At 42.7% G+C, this 26,596-nt stretch overlaps 1 protein-coding gene across 4 annotated transcripts in view; it reads left to right on the forward strand.

The window, feature by feature from the left end:
- Positions 1–26,095, forward strand: part of LOC142769058 (uncharacterized) — a 34,125-nt gene extending 8,030 nt beyond the window's left edge. For 2 of the 4 annotated variants that reach the window (XM_075871913.1, XM_075871908.1), the window contains 5 exons: positions 16,485–16,762; positions 22,277–22,378; positions 23,412–23,549; positions 25,268–25,298; positions 25,418–26,095. In XM_075871913.1, the coding sequence (XP_075728028.1) occupies positions 16,529–16,762; positions 22,277–22,378; positions 23,412–23,549; positions 25,268–25,298; positions 25,418–25,464 (552 nt within the window). In that variant the 5' untranslated portion in view covers positions 16,485–16,528 and the 3' untranslated portion in view covers positions 25,465–26,095. The remainder of the gene's footprint in view (positions 1–16,484; positions 16,763–22,276; positions 22,379–23,411; positions 23,550–25,267; positions 25,299–25,417) is intronic. The other 2 variants (XM_075871901.1, XM_075871918.1) reach the window with 2 other exon arrangements.
- Positions 26,096–26,596: the final 501 nt, after the last annotated feature.

Consider the following 26,596-nt stretch of genomic DNA (forward strand, 5'->3'; position numbering starts at 1 on the left):
GAAAAAGAGCTTTCGAGATTGGCCCAGACGACATCCTATTGTAAGGCGTACCACTCATTGCTAAGCGAGAGAACGGGTCACAAAACTGACAGTATGCCCGTACACTTCTTCGATTCGGCTCGGTGAATGTCTGGAAACCTGAGGTTCGTACAGAATTTTCGTATTTTTTTTCTTGCTTACTCGGGTTGCTTGGTTTTAAACAGGGCGTGTGCTGAAATTTGCGTCAGCTTGTCGGGCCTAATATTCATAGAAGCATCAGTATGCAATGCAGACCGTGCATTGTTGTTTAGCTAAAACATATTTACTAATTTGTTTTCCATCGTATTATTACCGTTCATGACTTCTCTTTCGTGTCACGTATTTTGAAGATCTCATATGTTCTAATGGTTTCGATCTCTGATTTCACCTGTACACCATTTGTTTTGTTTGTCCACGGCATGCATTTTGGATGCAGTGCTTGCTCATGTACTTCCAAAATTTACTCGTGTTTGAGTATACCAAACTCCCTCAATATCGCCACACAAATTCGCAGCATGGGTTGAGTGCCTAAGTAAGGACATGCAAAATGTACCTCTTAAATATTTATTTTTTGTTTGTTGTTGGTGGTTCGTGCACTACGCATAAACTTCACTGTGGCGTCATGTGTGGCACCGGTAAGACAAAATTTCCTAAAGGGCTTCCTCAGCACAAAGGAAAGCTGCTTTTTAGCTTAAAAAAAAGCTTAATTTGCACCCGTTTAAAAGCCTTAAAACTCGACTGACCCAGAAGAACGTTTTGTGTACTGGTTTTTCAAAAAACGTGTTCAAAAATCCACCCCCCCCCCGCCTTAAAGAAAAGCAAAGTTAAATATCTCTTCGCTGCCTTAGTCTTCACTTTTTCTGCAGCCGCGTGCTCCTAAAACACTTGGAAACATGAATTGGGTGAGTAAGTGAATGAATTAAAATGAATTAAAAGTAATGAAGTCCACTGACGCTTTGAGATTTCGTAGAACCGGCCTCTGGTAATTTTTGCAGAATAATAAAAATCAACCAAAATCACCCGTGAAACTGAAGCACTGATGAGTGAAACTGGATGATGATCATGCAGATTGTCGTCACAGTTCACAACTGTTGCTGTTGGGTGCGCTATCACAGTCCCAATATTTGTCATCGTGTGTGAAGTCCACCGGGTGGCTTTATGCTCTTCCATAGTAGATTACGAAGTACTTTTAGTCGTTAACTACTTTATCTAAACACATTGCTTAGATATCGGGATTGGCTGTGTGCATGGCATTCTACAAATCGGCGTAATTTTATTTTCACCCAACCTCATGAATTTTGAGACCCACGGGACGGCTTTCGATTTTCATAGTACAATACCAAGTACTATAAATTGTTAACAACCTTTTCCGAACTCACGTAGGTGCTTCATGCACGTCATTATCGCAGGCTAAGCGAAGTATACTGGTGGCTGATATAACGACGCTCGCTCATTCTGAACCTCTTGCAAAAATACTGAACTAGTGCTCTTCGGCGTTTCGAATTTGCCGAGGTGAATTGTATTACTCGGCCATTAGTACTATATGCCTCTTTATAGCCTGTTTTACCTACAACAGAGGGGCGCCGCTGATTCGGGTTGTTGATGTTTTTTGCAGTCTTTCTATACATTGCGATGTGAATTAACAAGGTCATGCACCATCGGATGCATTAACTAAACCGTTCTATAGCGTGTTCGTCTATCATGAAACTTTCCATTTAGTAGTTAAAGATGCAAAGCACAAAGGCTATCAGCCAAACACGGCGGCACTGAAACTACTTCGTGAAATAGTCTATAGAAGTCTCACTGAGACTTCGCAATGACAATGAGCGTCGTGGCAATGAGCTTTTGGTGGGAAGGACTTCTATTCTTCCGCTTATCTGCCCGCATGACTGAACTGCTAAACAATGTCGGAATTTAAATTGTTAATGGTCTACCTAACTGATGATTCTCTTGTTAAAGTACGTGCAGCTGCAGGAAAAGTAGTTATACGTCTCATGGATCAAATTTTGTTGAGCGACAATGACTTGCAGCGCATGTCTAGAAGCCCCACTGCCCGTTCAGCCATTCTCACTATATTTTTGGCAGTTGTGAAGGAGCTTAGAGAGACTTGGAGGTGGGTAAAATTTGTTTGCATGAATGCAATTTCAAAACTTTTAATTATTCGGCATTACATAATAGCTGTGGGTGTCAAGAGCACGAATTTGGCAGTCGAATTACCCCTGTCGAGCACATTATGGGGTGAATGGCTCTCAACTTGTCGTACGGCATCACGCGAATGGTGTTAAATCTCGGGACATTGGGAAGTCAATGCAATTTTTTGTGCGCATCTGGCACATGTATTGCCTATCCAGCAACGATATTTTCCAAGCAAGAACTGGCGTTTTTCAAAATATTTTTTTTCTCGCTCTAAGCCCGTTAATTGCTCGCCATTTTAGTGTAGATGGATGAGCAGCGCAAACGCTTTCCAAATATTTTTGCGGGAATGTCACGCTTCATAGTAAGCTCTATACGGTGTACAGATAAAACAGAAGACAAGTTATAAGATGAGTTTCGAACGGGAGAGAAAACGGCTTGTTCATCTTTGATGTTATCACGATCTCTCGTCTTGAAAAACAAATATACTTGCGTAGCCACCTTTTAAAGTGTCAACTCTATTAACTGAAGTCGCAAACTCGCCTATAGGAGCAAAAATGAGCTTGCTCTGATTATCTCTGCGGTCGCACAAAGAATAAAGACACTTCCTTGTGCGAGAAGCACGCCACGTGCGATGAGCACCCCCACTCCACTCAAACAATGCGTCCTTCTTTTTTGTCTGCTGACATAATGGTCGTCCGTGACTAAAGGTACTCCTGAGGACTGTGCGTGAACAGCAATGACTCCCATAATGTCGCTCGTATCGGAAGGCACTCCCTCACGCCATTCTTGAGAAGTTTCGAAAGTTTTCTACACGGCTCTAGAAGACGTGCTATATTCTAACGACCCTTACAAAACCGGTTCAGTCACCCATCTTAAGGGACAGTGAGTTACTGTGAAGACAATGTGTGACCACGGGATTGTTTATGGGCATTCCTCTTTTGAGATGAGATGGAATAAACATTTATTTTTTGAGATGAGATGGAAAAAACATTTATTTTTCCAAATGGTGTAGCGGTGTGGGTTCCGCTTTCACCCTGGGTGAGAGGTCTCCTCACTCCAGGAACCCTCTGGGCTTTGCTACTTGGGGAAGAAACGAAGAAGAAAAAAACAGCTCCGTAGGTGCCACTGTAGTTCTTTCTGGGCTCCGCAAATTGGCGCACCCCCTTCCCCTGCCTCCCAAATTGTAGTGTCGAGGCTATTGGCAATGACCATGGCCTTATGGTCGCGCGCCATGCAATCCAATATGGTTGCGGAGGGATGATCAACCCATGAACTCGCATAAGGAAAGATAGGACACATGGAAGTGCTCCCCGTGCCGCGTTCACCAGTTGAACTCTTGATCGTCAAATGAATATATATCGGACCAAAGCACTTTCCCAAACTATAGGAACTGCTGAATGTTAACTACCTTATGTCTTGCTGCGCAGTGCGAATGGTGGTGGTGTCAGCCGATCGTCCATGTATGAATAATGCTTTGCGTAAACTTGTGCGTGCAACAGAAAACTGCGCGAACTAGATTCCACGTTTGAACTGAACAGCACTCGGGGATAATTTGTGCCGAGCCTGCCTGGCGAATTCGCCATTGTAGTAGGCCACTAGCGAGTAGGGCGCCGTTGCGGCTGCGCAGGACCGAATGTTAACCGTAGCGATGGTTTGCAAACATATTACGCCGTCGTCATTACTTGCGCTGTAAGGATCATGCAGCTGCTTCTTCAACGGAACAGAAGGATTTACCTTCTCGTTAAGTAGCACTTGTGTCACAACCATGAGCAGGCTGCAACAGTGTGAAATTTGCTGCACTCGGATGTTGCAGGTTCTATCAGCGCAATCGAAACTAACATATGGAAACGAATACACGCATACGCTTTCCGCAACGTCAAAATTGTGAAAATTTGTCGAACAACAACGTCGTGCGGACGGCACCGGTGAAGTTCAAGTGAAGTTAATTAGCGTGGACTGTAGTCGTAACTGCATATTCAATTGCTCTAATCAATTCGCTTCACTGGTTGAGCTCAAGTGTATCGGCGGCGTGCGGCAATTTGTAATATTCACGTAATTGGGCTACATGCAATGTACAAAAACAGTGTTTCTTTATTTCGCTTAAGGATATTATACAATAAATACAATCAAAGTGATTTAACAGGGTGAATAAAAAACAATAACGCATGACGGGACGGGAAGTGCAACTCTCTGCTCGTGAGGTAGCAGCTGATCGTTCATCGTCGCTGTCACTCTCAGCGCGTTGACAACCATCTACGTTCAGTGAAATGCATTCTCGACGTCAAGACGGTTTCTTTGAACATCACTGCTGAAAGCAATTTGAGGAATCCTCTCCACCGAATAACTTCAATAGCACCAACAACGCGTCATTACACAGCCCTAACAAGGCGTCACTCACCACGTTTACCTGGGGGTACGGAGAACATTTCACTCCGATACCTGGCAAGAAAGAAGGAATCGCTTGCAGTGTGCTGCCATCTATAAACGAATGTGAAAAAAAAAATCAAGTGGCGCAGCGTAGGCCAAGGTTTGGTTGATTGATTGATTGGTTGATTGATTGATATGTGGGGTTTAACGTACCAAAACCACCGTATGATTATAAGAGACGCCGTAGTGGAGGGCTCCAGAAATTTCGACCACCTGGGGCTCTTTAACGTGCACCCAAATCTGAGCTCACTAGGCCAAGGTTTGGAAGTGCAAATTAATCGTGAGCCTGCGCTACTTTCCGCTTGCAATGAATGCTATGAGATTCATGCAATACAAAAGCCCTGACGAATGCTATACGCACGTAAAACAAGGTGAGTATCAACTGCAAAGGTTAAACAAAAACATTTAACTATCCAACGGGGCAGCAGAAAATCTTGCAAAGCTGATATGTGTACTTTGCGGGCTATAAATGAAAGCGCGAGTTGCCATGTATTTTCACAAAAACTTCGTCTCTCGCAAGAACGAATAAGATTTATCGTGTCACGGGTGGTCCAATATATATTCACTGATGCACAAAACATACAATGTGGTTTGTGTTTGTTTTCTGCTAACGCGTTAACACTGAGGTTAGCAGCGCCGAACAAGGGAGCGTTGGGAGCGTCTGCCTACTGATCATGCTTGAGAGGACGCTCCTGAATTCCGCTAGGCGGCGCGACAGTCTATGAACAATGCGAATGACTCCAACCTTTGTACTCTCGCGCGAAGCCCAACATGGCGGCGTTTTTTTCGCTTTGTGAAAACGTGCATATTCGCAGACAATTTTTCTGTGCAACGTAAGGAAAGCTATAGATGTAGAGCTGCTGCACATGTGCTTCTCTGTGAACTAGTCCGGTTCGACATGCGTTACGGATGATGGCCGTGGTCTAATAATAACATTGCATACCGTTCACTTTGTGTGCTTAGACAAGCACTTGAGTGAAAGTCGTCACAAGCTGCTTCGGAGAGTCGTCATAGTATACGGAGGACGGCGAGCGTTGACCGGAAGACGAAAACGGCATTTTTACTTTGACGTGCATGTAAAACATGTGACGTGCTCACACGTGTAAAAAGCACGAAACATTGTGCATAAATATGAATATATCCCTGGTGCTTGCTGCGCCTCTTCACAAGCGGCATCCCGTAAAAGAAAAGGCAGATCCCACGTAGCTTGGGAATCTACGTTGTGCAAAGCATGCGGAGGGAAGATGACCGTGTTGTACGTTTTTTTCTTGAGCGTCCTAAAATTACGCTAAATATATATGTACAAGTGTCGCACTCACAGACATATGTTGAAGCTCTGCAGATGTTTACAGAACCAGTTCTTTGCACTTGCGCAACGATGCCAACTGGAATATGCCTATTAGCAATACTAATAGCGATAAGCTGATATGAAGCGTGGCCCTGCTCGCGAGGATGACAGCCCTAGACACTGCTTCATAAAACAACTTCAGTGAATGTCGCCTTGCAGCGATGGACGTTAGCCAGATGGGACGGTCGTACGATAATACATATGTAGTTTATAAAATAGCTTATCAAGCACTACAACAATTGACGTTTCCCAAATATTAGCGTCTATTTTAGGAGTAGTTACGAGACCTGGTGTGGCGCTGTTGTAGAACGCTCGATTACCACGCAGAATGCTAGGGCTCGATTCCTGCTGGGAACCTGACATTTATTTTCTGGATTCGTCGGGTAAACGCTGGCGATGCCAGTTTTTTATAAACGCTCACGTGTGTGTTCTCACCGTTCCTGTGTAGATACTAAGTCTACGTCACGTGTGACACATACCCACATGCTAGTCACACATCTATGCTCCGCTATTTAACGTGAAGTGTATGACGATGTGCGCGATGACATTGTGAGATTATTTATGTCCTGACCAGCGCTTCATATTCGTCAATTCATCTTACGTTTCCATAGTAAATTTTTGTTCACGCCAAAGTAAGGGTGTGATCACGAGAGCACATATAGTCGTAAGCTGCAAGAAGATAGATACGTAGCCAGACGCCAAAAGTGCTTGCAGTTTCCACACAGAACTTCTTGGCATTTAATAAGACATTTTTTTTATTATTTTCATGTGGCAATGACGGACACGATAGTAGGACATATTCTTAAGCGGTGGCACACGCCCAGTTTGCCTCCATATCTATTTTTTATTGAATGTATATATCACAGGCAGCGTATCCCTTCCTTGCCAAGAACGTTGTCCACAAGTACAGTTACTATAGCATGTGCGTACAGGTACTCGAGATAATGAGTTCAATTCCCGGCGGTAGTGCATATCAATGTCACTTTTTTATATCAGTCAGAGTGCTCGTTTTGTGTTTCCTGTTTTCCCTTGAACAATCTGCGCAATAAATGCTAGCCTGATTTCTCTTAGCTGCTATCTTATCTGCATGACCTGCTGTTGTTTCCCTATTAGATTATTTCTGGATGTTTAGGGTCTTCTTGTAGAATGAATTCCTGTTGAAGAATGGGTTCTTAGCAGAAACACCAAGAGCGCACTTGTGATTACGTTGACTGACATGGAAATTGACTGAAACCGTGTCTCCAGCATAATTTATAATAAGAGTACATGTCTCTGTGGTCCGCGACAAATTCAATACTGTCTGCATAAATGCGGGCTTCCGCACCCCAAAATTTGGCATGAAGGCCATTAATGCATTAGGTAACGTTAGTATCGAAATTGGGCTTAAGGAACATCACGAGTCGTTTTAAGTTTGCCTGATTACCAATCAATATTTACGCAATAAAATTAATTACTTCGAAAACTCCACAAACTTCGCATTCATACATTTTTTCTGTGAAGCTCAAAATGTGTTGTATATCCAGGAGAATATAAAGTTCGACGATTTCGGGGATTAAGCTGTTGTTGTTGTTGTTGTTTCCCTGTGCAAATGGCTCGTACCCAAAGAAGGGGATTGGCCGATTATAAGGTGAATTTGCCCTAAACTTTCAGCATTGCGTCATTCCTACAACTTTTTTGTAACTTAATTTTGATTTGAAATACCGATATCAAGTTTTCAGAAAAAAAATAAGAAAAATAGTGAGACAGCAATTTAGCAAGAAAATCGTTTAGTCGCAGTGATGTATTCTTGAACGGCGAATAAAACCTCCCTGTGGCTGAAACCCAGTGTAGAGGCTCCAAATGAAAGAAGATCAGGTTGTGATAGTTGCAAGCCCAGTCTTTGAAGAGGTGGTGCTAGTATGCTTTGCCTGAATAAATCGAAACGGCGACAATGTAATAAAAAATGACTGATCGTTTCCTCTTGATTACAGTAAATGCACATAGGGGAATTCAATATGCCTGATCTATGCAAGTAAAAATTGAGGGAGGTAACGCGGCAACGAAATTTCGTGATGACAACTTCCATCATCCTTGATTTAGTCAGTTCACTGCGCCAGGGAAATAACAAGTGTTTGTACTCTGGAGAAGCCGTCAGTGCAGGGTCAGATAAATTTTGCCTGATTTTAAGTGTGCGAAATCGCGCCACCGTAATGTATACTGTATGAGGGAAAATAGGAATAATTGGTGTCGAAAAGGATGCCTTCGCAAGAGAATCGGCTATTTCGTTTAACAACAAACCTTTGTGCCCTGGTGTCCAGATTAAATGAATACTTCGGAGATGACAGGGGATCAACGATTTAAAAAGTTTCACTATAGGTGAGTGACCAGATGCGGACAGAGAAGAGCACACTGATAATGAATCAGTTATGACTGCTACAACTGAAATGGAAATACTTACCTTTCGCAAAGTTAACATTATTGCCATGAATTCAGCCAGAAAGACAGGAAGAAAGTCCGGTAAGCGAAGTGAAAATGACCAATCAAGTACGGGGCAATATATTCCAACGCCTGATTTTTCATGTGATTGAGATGCGTCTGTTGCTATAATGACATTTGTTGGCAGAGTACTTAAATGGTCCTGCAATAAACCATTTAAAATGCCTGTAGGTAATAGCTTTGCGTGAGTTGGGAAGATATCATGGTAAACAATTTCTGGAGAATTTTGTTGCTCAGTTAAAGGAATCAGATCACGAACGTGTACATTTAGGGGCTCAAGTAACGATTGAACAAATACTATTTGTGGTTTGGTAAATCTGGGCCAATGCATGGAGAAGAATAGGTCAGGATTGGAAATAAAAATAATAAAAATAATTTGTTCAGGGTGAAACGGTGCTTCATATAGTCGTAAAAAGGTCTGCACAGTAGGAATGTTAAAGCGACATAATAAGGTTGGTATTCGTGCTTCAAGGTATAACACTACATTTGCAGTATACTTTGGAAGTCCTAAGCAGAGCCGTAAAGCCTCTCTTTCCAACAGAACGAGCGGCTGAAGTTTCTAGGCTGGCGCACCAGAAAAAAGAATGCAGCCAAACTCCTACACAGGTCGGACATACATTTTATATATAATCAAAAGTGCCTTTCTTCTCATACAATTGCTCTACAATTCTCTACAATTGCTCAACCTCCGCAATACGCCCATCGCGCGTACTGCTTTTGTCGCGATGTATTCAATGTGAGGGCGCCAATTTAGATGCTCATTATACATAACTCCAAGATATTTCAATGATTGTACTTGTGGGATATCTTGAAGCTTGTAATTAATAGATATGTGCACGGGATCTTTGATTGGAAAAACGAGAATAGCACATTTACCGGTATTCAGGTTCAACATCAATCCATCCAACCAATGTTCTATTTTATTAAGATATGTTTGCAAGATAGTGTAGAGACAGTGGAAGTCATGTGTCATAGCAAAGAAAGCAATGTCATCGGCATAAACATAGATTTTCACTTCTGGATGAACGGGGATGGTACTAAGCAATATGTTGAATAAAACCGGGGAAAGTACTGACCCCTGAGGTACACCTCGGGTTTGCTTGTGCTTACAGGAAGAGCAACCGCCTTGATAACAATAAAATTCTCTTCTACTTAAAAATTCCGTCACCCATGCTACTATATAAGGTGGAAGTCCATGACTCCATAACTGATTAGTCAAGATAGAATACTCTACACTATCATATGCTTTACATAAGTCTAACGTTACTAAAGCCGCAAAGTGCTTTTTGTGACGGGCAATATGAATACGACTTTCCAGATCTACATGTGCATGCCATATGGAATATCCAGATCTAAAGCCAATTTGGGAAGAACTCAACAGTTGTTTCTCGTTAATAAACCTAATTATACGACCATGAAGTACCCTTTCAATAAGTTTTACTACATTAGATGTTAAGGCTATCGGTCGTATGTTGTCTAAATTATAGCCTGCCCCCTGTTTCTTAAGCAATGGTATAATTTTCGCAATCTTCCATTCAGAAGGGATCCATGCTCTTCTAAGGGAATAAATGACGAGACCTAACAGATCATTCGGATATTCCCTGTGAAGTATTTTTAGCATTGTATTTGTTTTTCCATCGGGGCCTGGTGCTGCATTTGGCAATCTTTCCATAGCCTGATTTAATTCGGAAGTCGATATTTCTGTGTAGTCATAGATAGTTGCTGTGTAAGCCGAATTAGGAAGATGCGTTGAGAACCTGTTTTCTAATTCTTTAGCCAACTGATTCAATGATTCCTGTAGTTCCTGTGAGGTGTAAACTACTGAGTCAACGTTTCCTGGTATAGGGGTCTTCTTCCTACCACGAAGGAAGTTGAATAAAGCACGTTTGTTATTTGATTTAGACAGATAACTACTGAGTCAACGTTTCCTGGTATAGGGGTCTTCTTCCTACCACAAAGGAAGTTGAATAAAGCACGTTTGTTATTTGATTTAGACAGATACTCGAAATGTTCTTGGTCATATTGCTCTTTCGCTCGCGATACAGTGTGTTTAAATGTTGCCGCAATGAACTGATAATCCTTCCAATTTTTTGGACTCTGATTACATATAAGTCTTCTCCATGCAGCTTTTCTTCTTCTATAATCTCGTGTGCACTCATCATTCCACCATCTACTAGGTTGGGCACTTTTTGATGATGACGAAGCAATTACAAATTTTGAAGTGTTCTTGGAGATTTTTAAAGCAGAACAGAGATTTCTGCCGAGGTCTTCATTTTGACCACTGGACACTGCCCTAATGTTGGAACGCAAGCAGTCTTTGATCAATGTTTTCTCTGATCAATTGATCAATGTTTTCTCTGTCCTTTCAATAGATTTCACAGCACATGAGATTTCAAAGTATACAGGAAGATGGTCACTGTTTGAAGAGAAATCAATTGTTTTCCAAGACTTTATTGAAACACTTGGGCTGCAAAACGTGAGATCTAATACCGATCGTGTCCGTCCGCGAATAAATGTAGGCTGTCTTTTATTTAGGCATGTAAGATTTTTATTAATCATCCAATCCCACAGAAGAGTACCAGAATGGTCTGTTCGAAATCCCCATGAAACATGATGTGAGTTGAAATCACCAATCACAAGGAAATCATTCTTGCAATTAGCTAAGGCAGTATCTAATTGTTGAGTCTTATGCAAATCCGTTGGAAAATATGCGTTTATAAGTGAAAAAGGGTGGTTCCCGGGCAGACAGAGGTCTATTGCCAAAATTTCACAGTCTGTGGACATAAGCTGAAAAGCTATGCTCGCTGTGCGGCAAAATTTATTCGAGACTAGTATAATTAGACCACCTCCTAGTGATGGACGGTCTAACCGAAATGCTCTAAAATTGTTTAAATGATAATTCTTAACAGGGTTAAGCCAGGTCTCTTGTAATAAGATTATATCTGGGTATAACTGATTAATTAAGCAAAGTAAGTCAGTAGAAGCAGAAATCAAAGACCTACAATTCCACTGTAGTACTTTCAAGGTATCTATGTTGACGAGCGAAACACTTCAGCAACGGCAGCTTCTAAAATACTCTCCTTAAAAAGTGCACTGGCATTTTCGCTGCCCTTTTTGGGTTTTGTGTTTGGGCAAGGAGATTTTAATGGAGATCCAGTGCGCTTCTGACGCCTGAAATCTTGGCATACGTCCATTTCATTCTGATCCTCCACGTGGGTCGACGTAGAAGGTACGGACAAAATTGGGGTTTTCTCCTCGCGGGATTGTCGCTGTGGGGCTAAATTCGGTATAACTTCCACTGCACAAGGTGCCGACTTGGCCATCGGTACTGCTATTGCAGAAGCCAGCTGTGTCATCTGTGAGCAAAACACTTGAGAGATGCACTCACTCACGCTCGTAACTATGTGTTCCAGCGCTTTCGACATCGCCTTTTCTACTGCAGCCTCAATAAGATTAAGAATCTTCGTCTCACTTAGTTGTTCGTGCCTCGACGCGACTCCGGCATATCCAAAGGCTCTATCCTTCACAACTGTTATTGCTTCTCGCCGCGAGCAACGACGTCTGTCCATGATTTCTAGAAGTTGCGTTTCATTAGACCTTGCGGTGCAGTTCAGATAATCGGCCGCGTTATTTCCTGCACAGAGGCAGCACTTTTCGGTTTCGGCGATGCACTCCTTCGATGGGTGGGTATCGCCACAGATGCAGCAACGTGAATTTGATTTACAGCCCCCTGCACTGTGACCAAAACGCCAACAGTTTTGACATTGGAGAGGACGAGAAGCGAGACGTTCGACTCTGAAAATGAGCGGCCATATTTTCAACTCGGATGGACAGGAAGTGCCGGCAAAGGTAGCAATAACCGACTCAGTGGGGACTTTCTCACCGTTAACTAATCGGTTGCATCGGTACACAGCTATGACCCCAGCATCAGACAGCTTTTCCAGAGTCTCAGCGGGCGTTAATGTAGAGTCGACTCCTCGTACAATTCCCTTAGTGCACACTAAATGAGGCGGGATAAATGCACTTACCGGGACCAAAGCAAATGTCTTGCATTTTAGGATGTCAGAAACGCACGAAGGATCTGACGATCTGCATACCAAACCACCTCTTCCGAACTGACGAACATCACTTATCAGCTGAAAGTGCGGCGTCATGGCCTGAAACCCCACCTGGATCGCCTTCGGGTTGTTGAGCCTAATAAATCCACCACTCGAGGGCACCAGCGCAACAGGGATGCTTCCAACACCACTGCGGAAAAAATATTCCAATGGCAATTCATCATTAGGCAAGGAGGCTGACCAAGGGCTATGCCCTTGGCCAGGAGATGAATTAGACATTAGCACTAATTCGATCGCTTAAAGAAGCAATATGCAACATCAGCAAGTTTCAACAGGTCAAATTCACCCAAAACTCAGCCAAACCACCGTCCGAAAGAGTCTGAAGGGACGAGCCCGGTTCAGAACGAAGACGCTTCTCTCACGGCTCTCTCACGACTCTCTGCTGTGTCTGGTATCACTAGAGCACTTAATTGTCTTCTTTTTCGAGCAAGCTGGATTCATCAACATGAACCCGCATGAGCACACCACTTTGAGCAACACTCTCGAAAGCCTACTTGATTTGAATTTAATGCAAGATTGTGTTCCATCCAGATTGTCACTTTTGCATGTAGTACCTCGTCCAAGTTTGACAATGTTAGACAAAAGCAGATATGTCTGATAATTTCGATGTTATATTTACGTAGTTCTTGTTTTGAGGGTATGGAAATTAGTGTAGTTGCTCTACAGTGGTGTATAATCAAAACTTCGTTTAAGAAGTAATTTAAAAACAGGAGTTCTAAACTAAGTTGTGATAGTGGGCCGCAGTCATAAAATTTAGTTTTGTAAGGACTGGAACAATGAAGGTGGGTAAACGGGGAAGGATTTGAAAAGAAAACAAAAAGGTAATTGTGTGTCCAATATATAATCTCTCAAATTTCATGTTTGCAATTATATTTTAAGAGAGAATTTGTCATCAGATTCTAAAAGATTTAAAACCTGTTTGCCACAGTGACTAAAATCTGCACTCCAGTTCTGAAATATTGAGTTCTTCTTCCGCGGTTATACTTGAACACGCATGCTATCCGCATGGGCTCCTCAGGAAAAAAAAACTGCTCGAAAGAATTTAAGTCTGTGTAGCTTAATCGAATGGTCTATAGCAGGTTGAAAGTTCGTAAACATTCTTAAAAGGACGCTGCACCACTTCAACCACTAATCCTCCATTCACCCCCCCCCCCCCCCCCATTGGTTGACTCAAGAAACACACACCACATACAGTGCTTCTTGATTGAAAGAGTGTGTGAATGTGTGAGTGTTTTGTGGGATTTACAAGTTGCGCTACATTTATTAACTATACTAGTCAATTACATCAAGATCAATGACAAGTTTGAATAACCCCCAGGAGGACTCAGTGACGTAATTTATCGCCGCACGAATCTATTGCCTCGAACACTTTTAGAATCCGTCAAGAACGAGCAGAGATACGGGCATTTGTGGCACGCTTTGAACGTTTTTTTTTCCTTTGGTGCCAGCGAGCGTGATCAAAGCTATGTAGGAAAGGCTAAGGGGAAGTGGCAAGGAGCCCCCTTTATGACTTTCAGAACTAATAATTTCTCTTCTAAAGTGCGGGTTACTTTCAGCGTGATCACCAACATGTCGCAGGGGCCGCGCCAATTTTGCAGTTCATCATACTCAAATCAGCGAACGGCCATACACTTTGTGTTTATGGCGCAGACGTCTGAGTTTGTGGCACAATTTGTTGAGAGAACAGCGAGCGATTTCTAGTTGACTCTAAGAAAGAACTGTTAATTCCAGGCCATTTGCCGCGCTAAAATTTTTGTTCACATCTTCTCAGAAGCGTCGATTAGCAAAATGTAGTGTTCTCTGGCCATGCAGAGAAAGTGCTGCAGGGCCTCTTTAAAATATAAAAAAAGTACGTGAAACAAAGACAGTAATGTGCGAACCGGGTGAGCCTCTAAAGCGTAAGGTCCGGTGACCGTGCGTTTGAGACCCCATAAGGTTACTCCTGTCATTTTCCATTCCGTCGCGCAAGTTATTCTCTTTCGTTTGTAATTAATTCTCCATACGCTTGAACTGGCAAAACTCTGAATGTCCCTCAGGGTAGGATCACTGGAAGGCGAAAGTCATCTTATTTGCTAGTGCAGCTCTTGGTTCCCGCATTGATGGGCATCGCTGTTGGAACCGGCGATAGAGCAAATGCGGACGTAAGAAGGTGAATGCGGAGCCAGCGCCTCCTCCAGAGGAGACGCTAACGGGACAAGAGAGCGGGGCAATTGCCCCGCTCTCCCGTCCGCACGCGCTTTACTCTCGACCGTTCAATGGCTGGGCGCCTCTCAAGGCGATAGTAGACGTGGGTGAAGGCGAATGTCTGACTGCAACGGTACCCTCTCTCGGCGCAAGAAATGCATTCGCATTTTCTCACGATTCCCTTCGGGGAGGTGGGGGCCTTTTTTTTTATTTCATCCCCCTACCCACAAGAGAGGCTTGGGAGGAGTTTCTGCTAGGCTGCTTCACCCGGAACGCTCAGCGCTCCTTGGTGGCCCGCGCACAAACAGCGATGACCTCCAGTAGACTTTTGGAATAAGAAGACCACCCAAGTGCATTTGCAGTGCAACTCTTGCTGCTTTTCCCAATAAATGTTTTTCCGCCACCAGACCGAAACGTCAGAGTTGGCGTTGCCCAAACACGAAGATGGGTCGGAATTGGCTTAAGCCAGTACAGTAATTGTCGGTAAATTTTTTTTTTCTCTCCACCGGTGTATTATTCCTGCCCCTCCACCTTCCGAACGCTTTCTGCAACTAACGTTGTTTTGCATTGTATCCAATAGGGACTGTCCCGACTTCTCTTGTAGCCTCCTGAATTCCACGCCCTCATCGTTGGAACATCTAAAGGTCCCGGATTCGTTCTGCAACGTCGAATAAAAAATTTTCATGTGATCCAGCGCATGCCGAACAACGCGTTTTACGCTAAGGAACACGAAGTTCGCACGAATCGCGCGCTCAAAGCAATGTTGTGGTGGCTGTGGTGGATATATGCGATGCTTTAGCCACTTTAGCTTATCTACCGCGTAAAATTTGGTACCTTTGACGGGTACATCGTGCAGCAAAATAAACAGCATGTATTTAGCTGAAGTGGTTAAATAGGGCACAACTATAAAGAAATAACTTGTTTGTCTGCAATATACCACAATATTGAAAAACGAGTTTACTGGATTGGCTATTGTAACGTAATCCCCACTCCGCCCCATCGCGACTTTTTTCATTGAAGAGTTGGCATCCCTAACCTCACCTGGTTTTGTACTGCCTCTGCGGCAGGCCCACTCTTGAACGAACTAAAATGTCATCCGATAAAATGTCATCCGATAAAATGTCATCCGATAAAATGTCATCCGATAAAATGTCATCCGATGAAATGCCATCCGATAGGTTTCGCCGATCAGGGACGCAATCAAGCAAACATGACTTTTCACATCACTCGTGTTCACGGCGCCCACGAGCGACGCTGGTTATTGTTCACGATTGACGAGACTTTCAAGGATATGGCCCTAATACGGAGCGATTCTATAGTTTTCGCTTTAATGATGGTCACATATTTCGTATAATTGTTTGGGAGTGCCTGCACAATTTGCTGCAGTGAAGTCTTATGCTTCGGCGAATTCACGTTTTGGAATTAGGCTTCGGTAATTTTTTTTAGTTCACATGTTATGTACGTACTTTGTTATACATATTGTACACGCCCCAATTTGTGTTTACAATGGTGAAAACTTGTTCAGCAATGTTATTGAGAACAGTGGCAGGTTCCGGCTAAAGAACCACGTGCAGTTAAAATAATCCTGAGCCCTCCACTGCATGCCCGCCTTTTAAGTGGACTGTGGCTCTGACGAGCAACTTGTGAATAATAATAATAATAATAATAATAATAATAATAATAATAATAATAATAATAATAATAATCGATTACATTAACGCAAATGTTACTTTTCCGAGATTGTACCAACACTTTTTTTTGTTTCCTTATTCCTGCAGCCTCGGTCACCGCAAGAAAATTCTTTGAGAGCACAAGAAGCACCATGCCGTCATTGCTGCAGTACCGCGACCTCCCTGGTGGCCCGACGTACATCGTGTTCGCGGATGAGGTGTCTCGGCACTGCATCTGCAGCAGTTGCGAGATGATATCCCTTCGAATGTTCCAGGATACAGAAGAACACGTCTTCTGCGAGCACTGCCTCGTCCTGCAAGGCGCGAAGCACGGGAAGTCGACCATCTTCTGCGCTCACGAGCGCAAGAACGTCGGGCTTGAAGAGGTAAGTAGTTATGTGATGGATCTAAGGGGGTTTACGAATGAACTAAATAAATAAACAAAGAAATAAATTAGTAGAGCGTATTTCAACGCGCTCAATCGTTACTATATATAAAGCCGTTTTTGTCGTTTGTCGGTGGCAGAACTAGTATCCGGCCATAACTGAATAGAACTACTCATGACTACTTACCTGAATAGGTTAGCAAAAAATACCTAAGGAAAAAAATAGTTAACACTCGACTGCATGCAGGAGAGACCCGCTGCGGCATTCTGGTAAAAATGTACCGCATTACAAAGAGTGCGATTTTTCAGGACAGTTGAACACTACCTATCGGAAACAGTGAGAATCATTGTAAACTAATAAACAGCCCTGGAAGCAACGTGGTTTTTAACGCGACACTGTATTTCATTATAATTGCTCCAATACGTACCTGTTGCATAACCGAGAATTCTTTTTGTAACTAACTTTTTTTCGTCAGACGTAATTTTTTTTCGCTTATTTCTTATTCAGTTACGGTAGGCTACAGGAGTCTCCAGCGATAGATTGCGCTGCGTGCACCTGTCACAAAATATTGGTCATCAAAAAAAAAAAAAAAAACTGTCGACAAGCTAGACTCTTCCCAGACAAAATAATTAGCCCAAATGAAAATGAATTGACGTTTTGTATTCTGCACGAATCACGAGATGTGACTTTGTTTTGCTTGTGGTCAGTATAGCCTTGTGCTTCGTTTCTCGTGATTTAAACATTGTATTTACTTTAATAAAGAAAAAGATGTGAGCATTTACCTGAGTTGTAAATGTGCAGGTGTACGGAGCACTACATCGTAACTCCCGGAAGGTGTGCGTGAAAGTCGACAAATATTGTTTTTCGTGCAGTCATAGCCAAAACATGCGTTTGAAATATCGTCGGGAATAGTACCTCTGTCTAATGCTAAAATATATACACCTCTGGGCTCTTAAGAAAAGTGCAAGGTGTTTATTAACTGCGTAAAATTGATTTGGCTGATTATTTAGGTTCAGCTACACGCTGTATATGCCTGCTACCACTTTTTAAAATGTTTGTGCGAAGTAAATACTTGAGTTGTTTTTCATCCGGTTAAAAAACGGAGTGCTGTATTTGAGACGAAAGCTAGATCAGTGTAATCATTTAAAATGTGACAGTATCGCCGCTGGTGCGAAGCAAATAACGCGACAATGCTAGCTTGGGGATTTATAGGACCACCAGCAAACTCGTTCAGTATCCGACCCGGCGTAAGTCGGGAAAACGATGACGAAGGGGAACGCAGCCGCTACAGCAAGCAAGTAGGCCTTTCTGCTGTGTTTCAATTTAGCTCAATCTACAAAATTCGCACAAGTTTTCGAGTGGTCTTATTGATCCATGTCAAGATAGGGCGCGCACGACTTGCTGTTTTGCGCCATTGTGACTACTTTTTCAAGCAGCTGGCGGCGGACCAAACTCTTGGCTAATTTTTGGCTAGTTTTTTGTTGCCTCTATTTGAACCAAAATATCTATGGACGTTGCCGCCATCGGCGTTCGAGTATGAGGTGTATGTGGATTCAGTGCTTGCATTACACAAAATTGAGTAAACAACTTTGACGAAGGAAACGCTGTTGCGTGGCGCTGCGTTACACGTGCTGAACGTGACTTCAATTTGTAATTGCAAGAGAACAGGACAAAAAACAAGCGCACCGCACTCAAAACGCTCTGCACTCATCGAGATTAGAAATCTGATTTCGGACGAACTGGGTGGGTCGTTTCTTAGAATTTGCTATGCAGTGCGACTCGGGAATACTGAATATGCGGACTTTCTCCATCACGAAAGAAGCGATTAGATGAGTCAGTCGAAGTACCAATTATATCCAGTCACTGCAACAGTGAATTTCACCACACACACGCGGTACTCGTTTTTATCGTCAGTGGTATTTGCTGCGCTCTATAAAGAAATTCTCGAAAGACTCGGGAAGAGAACACCATTCCTGTAACAGCGCAAGAAACTTCTTCGTCCTGCACGAACTGAATGCATAAAGTCGGCAAGTTATGCTTTGATTTCGGAAATTATGATCTCGAAGTATTTTAGCTGTACTTGTGTAGTTTTTCACCAAAATGCTTTTGAACTTAGTCGCTTCACTAGTAAAGTCGCAGTTATTTTCATGTATGCGTGGCTATTTTCGGCTGGTTTTGATGCCTTTATTAGCTCGAGTTTTCTAGATTTCTGGCTAGTCTTTACAATTTGTACTTTTTGCATTTTTTTACCTTACAACCATGCGCTCTGGGAACCTATTCACCCCATGGGCCTTTTGCTCTACAAAATACTGCCCCTCCTCTGGAGTCGTGACGGTCGGTTGCAAACGCATCCTTTGACTCGGACGTAGAACAATGCGATTGCGAAGGGCCATGTTATCAATTTGGGTTTTATACGTAACGTAACGAAGACGGTGAGAATGCACCTAGTGTGCCCGTAAAGTGGCTATCAGGTAAGAACAAGCGATAAAGGGAAGAAAGGCGCAGATGTCGCAGTTTCGCATTTTAAAAAAAAAAGCGATGCCCGTAGCATTTCTGCAACTATGCTTAACTAAGTTTATTATGAGCTTTAAAGTATTTTTGAAAATAAGAAGGCATTATACAACGAGATGATGTCGCTTTATACAGCTTCTGTGTATTTGTACCGCCCCCCCCCCCCCCATCGCGGTGGTCTAGTGGCTAAAGTACTCGGCTGCTGACCCGCAGGTCGCGGGTTCACATCCCAGCTGCGGCGGCTGCATTTCCGATGGAGGCGGAAATGTTGTAGGCCCGTGTGCTCAGATTTGGGTGCACGTTAAGGAACCCCAGGTGGTCGAAACTTCCGGAGCCCACCACTACGGCGTCTCTCATAATTATATGGTGGTATTGGGATGTTAAACCCCACATATCAATCAATCAATCATGTATTTGTACCGCATTGCGTGTGCCTGTGCCCAAGGTTGTAGGGCGTTTGTCGTGGATGGCTCTCGACACGCGAGCCAAGTCGCCGAAAATGTCATTGTACCTATGCGCTGCCATGCCGACTAGCAGTACACGTCATTTCTGAGACAGTGTGTTGGTAGAAAAAAAAAAACACCTCGCTCCAAAACCTTAGCCACGCGGAAACTGCGCGGACGGTTTTATGAACACGCAGAAAACTTGCTCAAGACGTTCTGACGACCATGGGATGATTACGTCATGCGAAGGCACCACCACTTTAACGCGTACTACGGACACAGGCCTAGATGTGCATTTGAATACTATCAAGAAAACTGCTGACATTGTTCACTAGTTTGCGTTCGAATAATTAGTTCCTGCCACCAGGTGGCACCACAGGCTACTTTCCCGATTTTCAATGAAGGAGTAACTATATGACTCCACTTTTCACAAGAAAGAAGGGTTGGTTTGAGTCATGAAGGACAGTCTTTCCACCCATGCAGTCGTCTCATTTGATATTCTGGGCAGTCGTTGACATCTGCAAAAAAGCCTCTAGTGTAGATGGTGTGCTAGCTCGTTGTAGATATATCTTACCCGCAAAAGTGAAATTGCAAATATACCATGCTCTTTTTCTTTCACACATAAATTACTGCAGTTTGGTGTGGGCAACCATGACAAAAACTAACATAATGAAACTTCAGACCATGCAGAAAAGAATTATCAGACATGTCGCTGATTTAGATTATTTGTCATCAACACAACTTGTGCGTCAGGACTACGGTATTATTGAAGTGGAATATATGTATATCTTTCGCATTCTGCGACCCTGCTATTTCTCTTCCATTTCGTTTAAACAATTCATTAAAAATACCACATGTCTAACTGCAAAAAATCTTTTGTTAGGAACAAGAAGCAGTGATGTTTGTATTGTTCCGAGGTTTCGCAATAATTACAAATCTCAAACATTGAAATACAATTTAGCAATTATTCTCAACAAATACAGTCACGTAAACAATTTCTCATTAAAAGAACTACGATCCTTTTTTGTAATTATAGGCTAACTTTTTTACGTTGTAAAATGTGCTGCCTGTACAATAGTACAATTTCATTTTTCTTTCAGTGTGTGCATCCATGCAGTACCGTATAGGTTATATGATATAACTCTGTCTGTATAAATTTGTTTGTCTGACATGTGATGTACATTGTATGATGCAGCACATACACAAGGAGCAAATTTGTATATATCTTCCCTGGTATTTTCATCATTTATTTTTTTTATTATTTTATTTTTTGTCAATAATGGTAGTATGGTCGCTGAATTTTCTTTTGTTTTTTTCTGTGTTTTTTTCTTTTTGCTCGCGTTCATGTAATCTTCTGTGCTATGCTGGTATCAGAATGTTTCGTAGGAATGTATATATATGTTTTTATTACACCGTATTTGGTATTGTAATGTTAGCTTATGGTCTTTGTTATACACATCTTCGTCATTGTCCCACCTGCCTTGTATAGGGTTCACTGGCCTCGTCAAGCTGTCCATAAACAGCTTTTAGATAGTGAACCTCTCCAGAACATGTTTCTTTCTGGGAAAATAAAATGATTTTGATTTTTGATTTTTGGTCAGTCCCTTTAAGCTTGTTGTTTTCACCGCTTCCTCTCGAACAGTAAAACACACCGATATCGTGGGGAGAACCCGTTACAATTTTATTTCTACAGAGAAACCACAGTTTTTATTTGGACTAGGGCGACACACAACGGCAATTTTTGGAATTGGAAGTGACGTTTCACCACGTGCGAGTGACGACATTGGCATGACGCCCCGCCGCGGTCGTCTAGTGGCTAAGGTACTCGGCTGCTGACCCGCAGGGCGCGGGTTCGAATCCCGACTGCGGCGGCTGCATTTCCGATGGAGGCGGAAATGTTGTAGGCCCGTGTGCTCAGATTTGGGTGCACGTTAAAGAACCCCAGGTGGTCTAAATTTCCGGAGCCCTCCACTACGGCGTCTCTCATAATCATATAGTGGTTTTGGGACGTTAAACCCCACATATCAATCAACATTGGCATGACGTGACAAGTCATGCGTGTTATTCTTACGGTCCCAAATAGGCCACATCATTGAGCACTAAGAATTATAAAACCACTCTTTCTGCTTGTGAGAAGAATTGCACGACTACACTAGGAGCGCTGCACAACAGCCAACACCAAGCCAGTCCTCCGGTACGTCGCTGTGAGAGGTGCGCCGCGAGCGGAAACGCTCTTTGAGGTCATTGGGAAATCAAATGTGAAAGGGAATGTTTCTTTCTCGTAGTGTGCTGTGGTTTTGAACCTTCAAGGCTAATAAAATGCGTTAGCGTATACAGATATCGGTAATTTTTCTTGCGTTCATCGAGGCATTCGGCACTACACAAACTCCAGTACTGCGGAAAGCAGACGAAAAAGGGTCGCTGGATCCTTTTAAGTTTGTGGCCTGTTTTTGTTTGTGCGATGTTTTTAAAATGCGTGCGCATCAACAAGCCGAACTTGTACAGCTTGCTATTTGTTATCGAAGTTTTACATTTATTTTGGTATCTTTGTTTTTATCAGATGTTCGAGACTCGTGGTGTGATCATCGTAATCCGCGATCAGTACGTGGGTTGCCCTAACCAGCCCAAGTGCAATATGAATGTGAAGCTGCAAGATCTGCATGTAAGTATGCGTACAATACAGAACGGTGGTTACTAGGAGTATTTTATGGGATAATCGCGTGGTTTTTTTCTTTTGTTTGGTAATGAAGATTATGACGATTCCTAAAAAAGCAAGGTATCTGCGTAGCTTTTAGGGACCCACACTGCGGCCAGTCAGCAATGCATGACAATCATTTGCATCGATGGGTTGTCACCGAAATCAATCATAGCCATAAATGGCAATGACTTATATTGATACTAACCGTCCTATTCAATATCGTAACAATATATGGCTACGTGATTAGCATTTGTGTAGGTCTGCGTGAGCTGTGGGGATGACTGAAGAAGTTTACGAACTTAGATTGCTTCACCTTGTTTAGTACATCCACTATTTATATTATATTACTCATCATATTACTCACTCCAGCAGTTTTCATATTTCTAGCAATAATGAAGTTGAGGCAGTTGAAGGCTATTGGGTTCTTGGGCCTCTATACAACTGTTTCATGTTAATTTACAGACTACGCCACTAAGACTTGTGGATGAAGACGTTTTGCCACTCTTTCACCAAACGCGGTTGCCCCGCCGCGGTGGTCTAGTGGCTAAGGTAGTCGGCTGCTGACCCGCAGGTCCCGGGATTGAATACCAGCTGCAGCTGCTGCATTTTCAATGGAGGCGAAAATGCTGTAGACCCGTGTGCTCAGATTTGGGTGCATGTTAGAGAACCCCAGGTGGTCGAAATTTCTGGAGCCCTCCACTACGGCATCTCTCATAATCATATGGTGGTTTTTGAACGTTAAACCTCACATATGAATCAATCAATCAAACAAAACGTCGTCTTTGTGACATTGAGCACATGTGAACAATCCCATCTACTTACTACAGAGTTATGCAACAACAGTTGGTCGAGTGAGTGTAATATTTGTTGCTACGGCTGACAGAACATGATAACTTTACGTTATTTTGTGCGGCCACGCCCCCCCCCCCCCCCCGTGATTGCCTCAGAGATCAACGCACACATGTACTGTGTTCTTTTCCATTTCTTTGCATTCTAGGATCACTATGTGTCCTGCAAGGAGCGCGTACGATGTCCCAACTGCGATCACAGCGTCGAGACAAAACAATGGAAGGATCATCCTTGTACTTTCGAAACTACAAAAGAGGATCCTGGCACATGGACGACGGTGGCTAAGGTAATCATTAAAATAGTCAATGTATTTATATTTCGTTATGGACAATCATGTTATGGGGGGGGGGGAGAAAATTCTATTGATTAATCAGCATTGTAATATTCTGTTTAGAATGTGGCTAAAATAAAAAGAATGATGATTTGTAACAAGTTTAGTCAACGTCATCACTAATAACAGCCAAGACATGGCCTTCAAACATCGTCGTTTTTGTTATGCCAGCGGAAGTAACATAAAGTATTTGGTGACGCAGAAGATGAGTAGTGTTAGAACTTGGACGGGTTGAAGAACGGATAAGAAAGCAAAAAAAAGTTTCTATGCTGTGTCTTCCAATGTGTTCGTCTACAGTGTTAATAGGCAAGAAATAAAAAGTATACGAAGCTGAGACATGATGATGCTTATGTATGCCCATTCTTAATCTTTCGTACTTCGTCTCGCGCTATTCGACGATCGTGAATATTGAGTTAGATATAATTTCGACCCGATGCAATGTGTATTAGGTCTTCATAGAACACTGTATTCAGAGAGCTTTAATTATTCTCGTATACAAATGGCGACCATATTCCGTCAACAATAAACTTCATTCACCCGACACTGAACCTGGCAGGCGTACCACATAAGAGGGTACATTGCTTATTTGTCATTCGGCTAACTGAGTGCAAACGGAGGCATTTGTAGAGGTTGTGACTTTTATCACTATTATCATTTATTTTCACATCACGACAAGCAGTAAATTAAAGCGACGCGTACTGAGATTACAAGAGTAGCAAGCTAGCAACTGTGGTTTAGTCGTAATGGTGCTCGACCCTTGACCTGAAGGTCACGAGATTGAATCTGGGTGGCCGCAGGTCGATGGAGGCGAAATGCGAACGCCCCATGCACTTATGATTTAGGCTAATGTTAAATGGCGCCATATGGTGAAAATTTCGGGAGGCTTCCGTCGTGGCGTCTTTTATAGTGATGACGCGATTTCGAAACTTGAAATCTCGACAATCGTTAGTCATCCCAAATGGAAGAAATGGAAATTGGAGGACTTGTTTTTGTTTGTTAGACACACTATTAATGAGAACTTGCAACAAGGTCACGCGCTATACGTGACGCCAACAGGCAGAAAGTGTTCCACACTAGCCGTCATGGCTACCAGCGGCTCCGACTGACACACACATTTAAGTGCACAACTTTTAACGTGGACTGGTACGTGAGCGCTGCTGTAGCTCAACTAGTAAAGCATCGGACGATTTATTCGGAGGTCGCAGGTTCGTTCCCCGCCAGCCGCAAGTTACCGTTTCGTTCACTTTTCTTTCTTGATATGTACATTAAATTTACCACTAATAGCGTTCTGTATACCTTCTCCCTGCCATTCTTTTCCTCTTATTTTCTTTTCTTCCTTTGTTGTATTAACTGCCACTTTTTATTAATTATCAGTCATTTTAAAGGGACTCATCGCTTCCTCGGTGAAAAGTAATGTAAAAAACCAGAAGTGTTGATTCAGCAGCAACAACACGCGCATCGTACTCACATGAGCACTTCGGGCTCAAGTCTAGCTTCCTATGACTTGTAGATACCAAAGCCAGTGTCACAGAGACAAAAGGTCCTGTATACACAAGGAGAAAAAAGAAAAAAAAGGTCCAACAACCGTTTGCTTTCCTCATTTAACTCTTTATGCACGTACATTCGACCCCGTTGTGCCCGATCTCAGTCAATATATTCTCATTACCTTGCAGAAAGGATCGGCAGCCGCATCAACAGTACCGAGTAAGGATTTCGTCTGCGTGCTCTGGCGATCATGCACTCAAACTTGATGTCATCTTGCATTTTACTAGTTTTATTGGATTATGAGATTAATCCTCCAACGAGACATTTTCTATTTTCAGGAGCACAAGTCAAGCGTACAAACAAGCGACGTAAGGGCAAGAAATGAAGACACCGGCAGCATGTAGACTTTTCACCGGAACCATGACGAAGATTTGAAAACGTATGCAAGCAGCGCTATCTCTCGACAGTGACAGTGGTAGCCGGCCATCACTGAATTGGAAATGGGTGAAAAAAAGTATTGGAACGAAGAAACTGGTTACCAAAAACGACCCCCTCTTCGACACAGCAGATACTTGTGGGAACATTCTGTTGCGATTAGTGTCGCACTACAAACCACATGACTTTCTAGAGTGTTTATATATTGGGCATAGCTCAATTGTCCTGTCATGCCACATGCTTTATAATACGTTACTGCGATTTCGCCAAAGTGTTTTAGTGAGTGTTTGCTGTTAGAAATGAGAGTCGTTTTATACCTAGGTTTTTGGAGACATATGTACTTTTTTTTTTGCCGCTGGTTTCCTATTCAGTTATGACAGGGGGCCGTTGCTGTCACCGAGAGATGGCGCCACCTTCATATGTTCCACAAATCCTGGGAATCCGAGTGTTCAACAGTAAACCAAGGTTCCATGAAGAAACATTTTCATGTATTCGCCTTATATAAAGGGGTAGACATTTTCATCAAGAAGCTGCTTCAAATGACCTCCTTCTTTGTTTTAATAAACTTCCGTGTAACGTCACTGTGAGTCTATATGACGTCATTTTATTTATTTCAGCACGATAATGAAATTATTTTTTTTCTGCACACGATGAGCGTTCAATTCGATAAGAGCCCATATAAGCTGGGTAAGAAAACGGCTATCGGGGCGTTATGCGATCGGGTTGTATATACGATGACGTGCACTACATGCGTATCATGGATGTCGTATTACTTCAAGTAGTTTTTTGTGCGCACTGAGTAGGCGAAAGATAAGCCTAACGTAAAAAAAAAGATATGATTATGGGACACGCCGTAGTGAATGATTCGTTTTAGGTGGCGCTAGCTCTGTATCTTCAAAGTAGGATTTACGTCATTATTTAACAGTTCAGTACAAGCATAATTTATTTACAGTCTAAATACGTTACTGGCAAAGTGTTTGAGCACGACTTAAAAACGACAATACAGTACGAAATATATACAGCGGGACAGTTTGTTTGTCGTTGTGCTTGGCATTGCGAAAAAAAAAGCTATCATCATGACG

This window comes from Rhipicephalus microplus, chromosome 1 (assembly GCF_043290135.1).
Source record: "Rhipicephalus microplus isolate Deutch F79 chromosome 1, USDA_Rmic, whole genome shotgun sequence".
Classification (NCBI taxonomy): domain Eukaryota; kingdom Metazoa; phylum Arthropoda; class Arachnida; order Ixodida; family Ixodidae; genus Rhipicephalus; species Rhipicephalus microplus.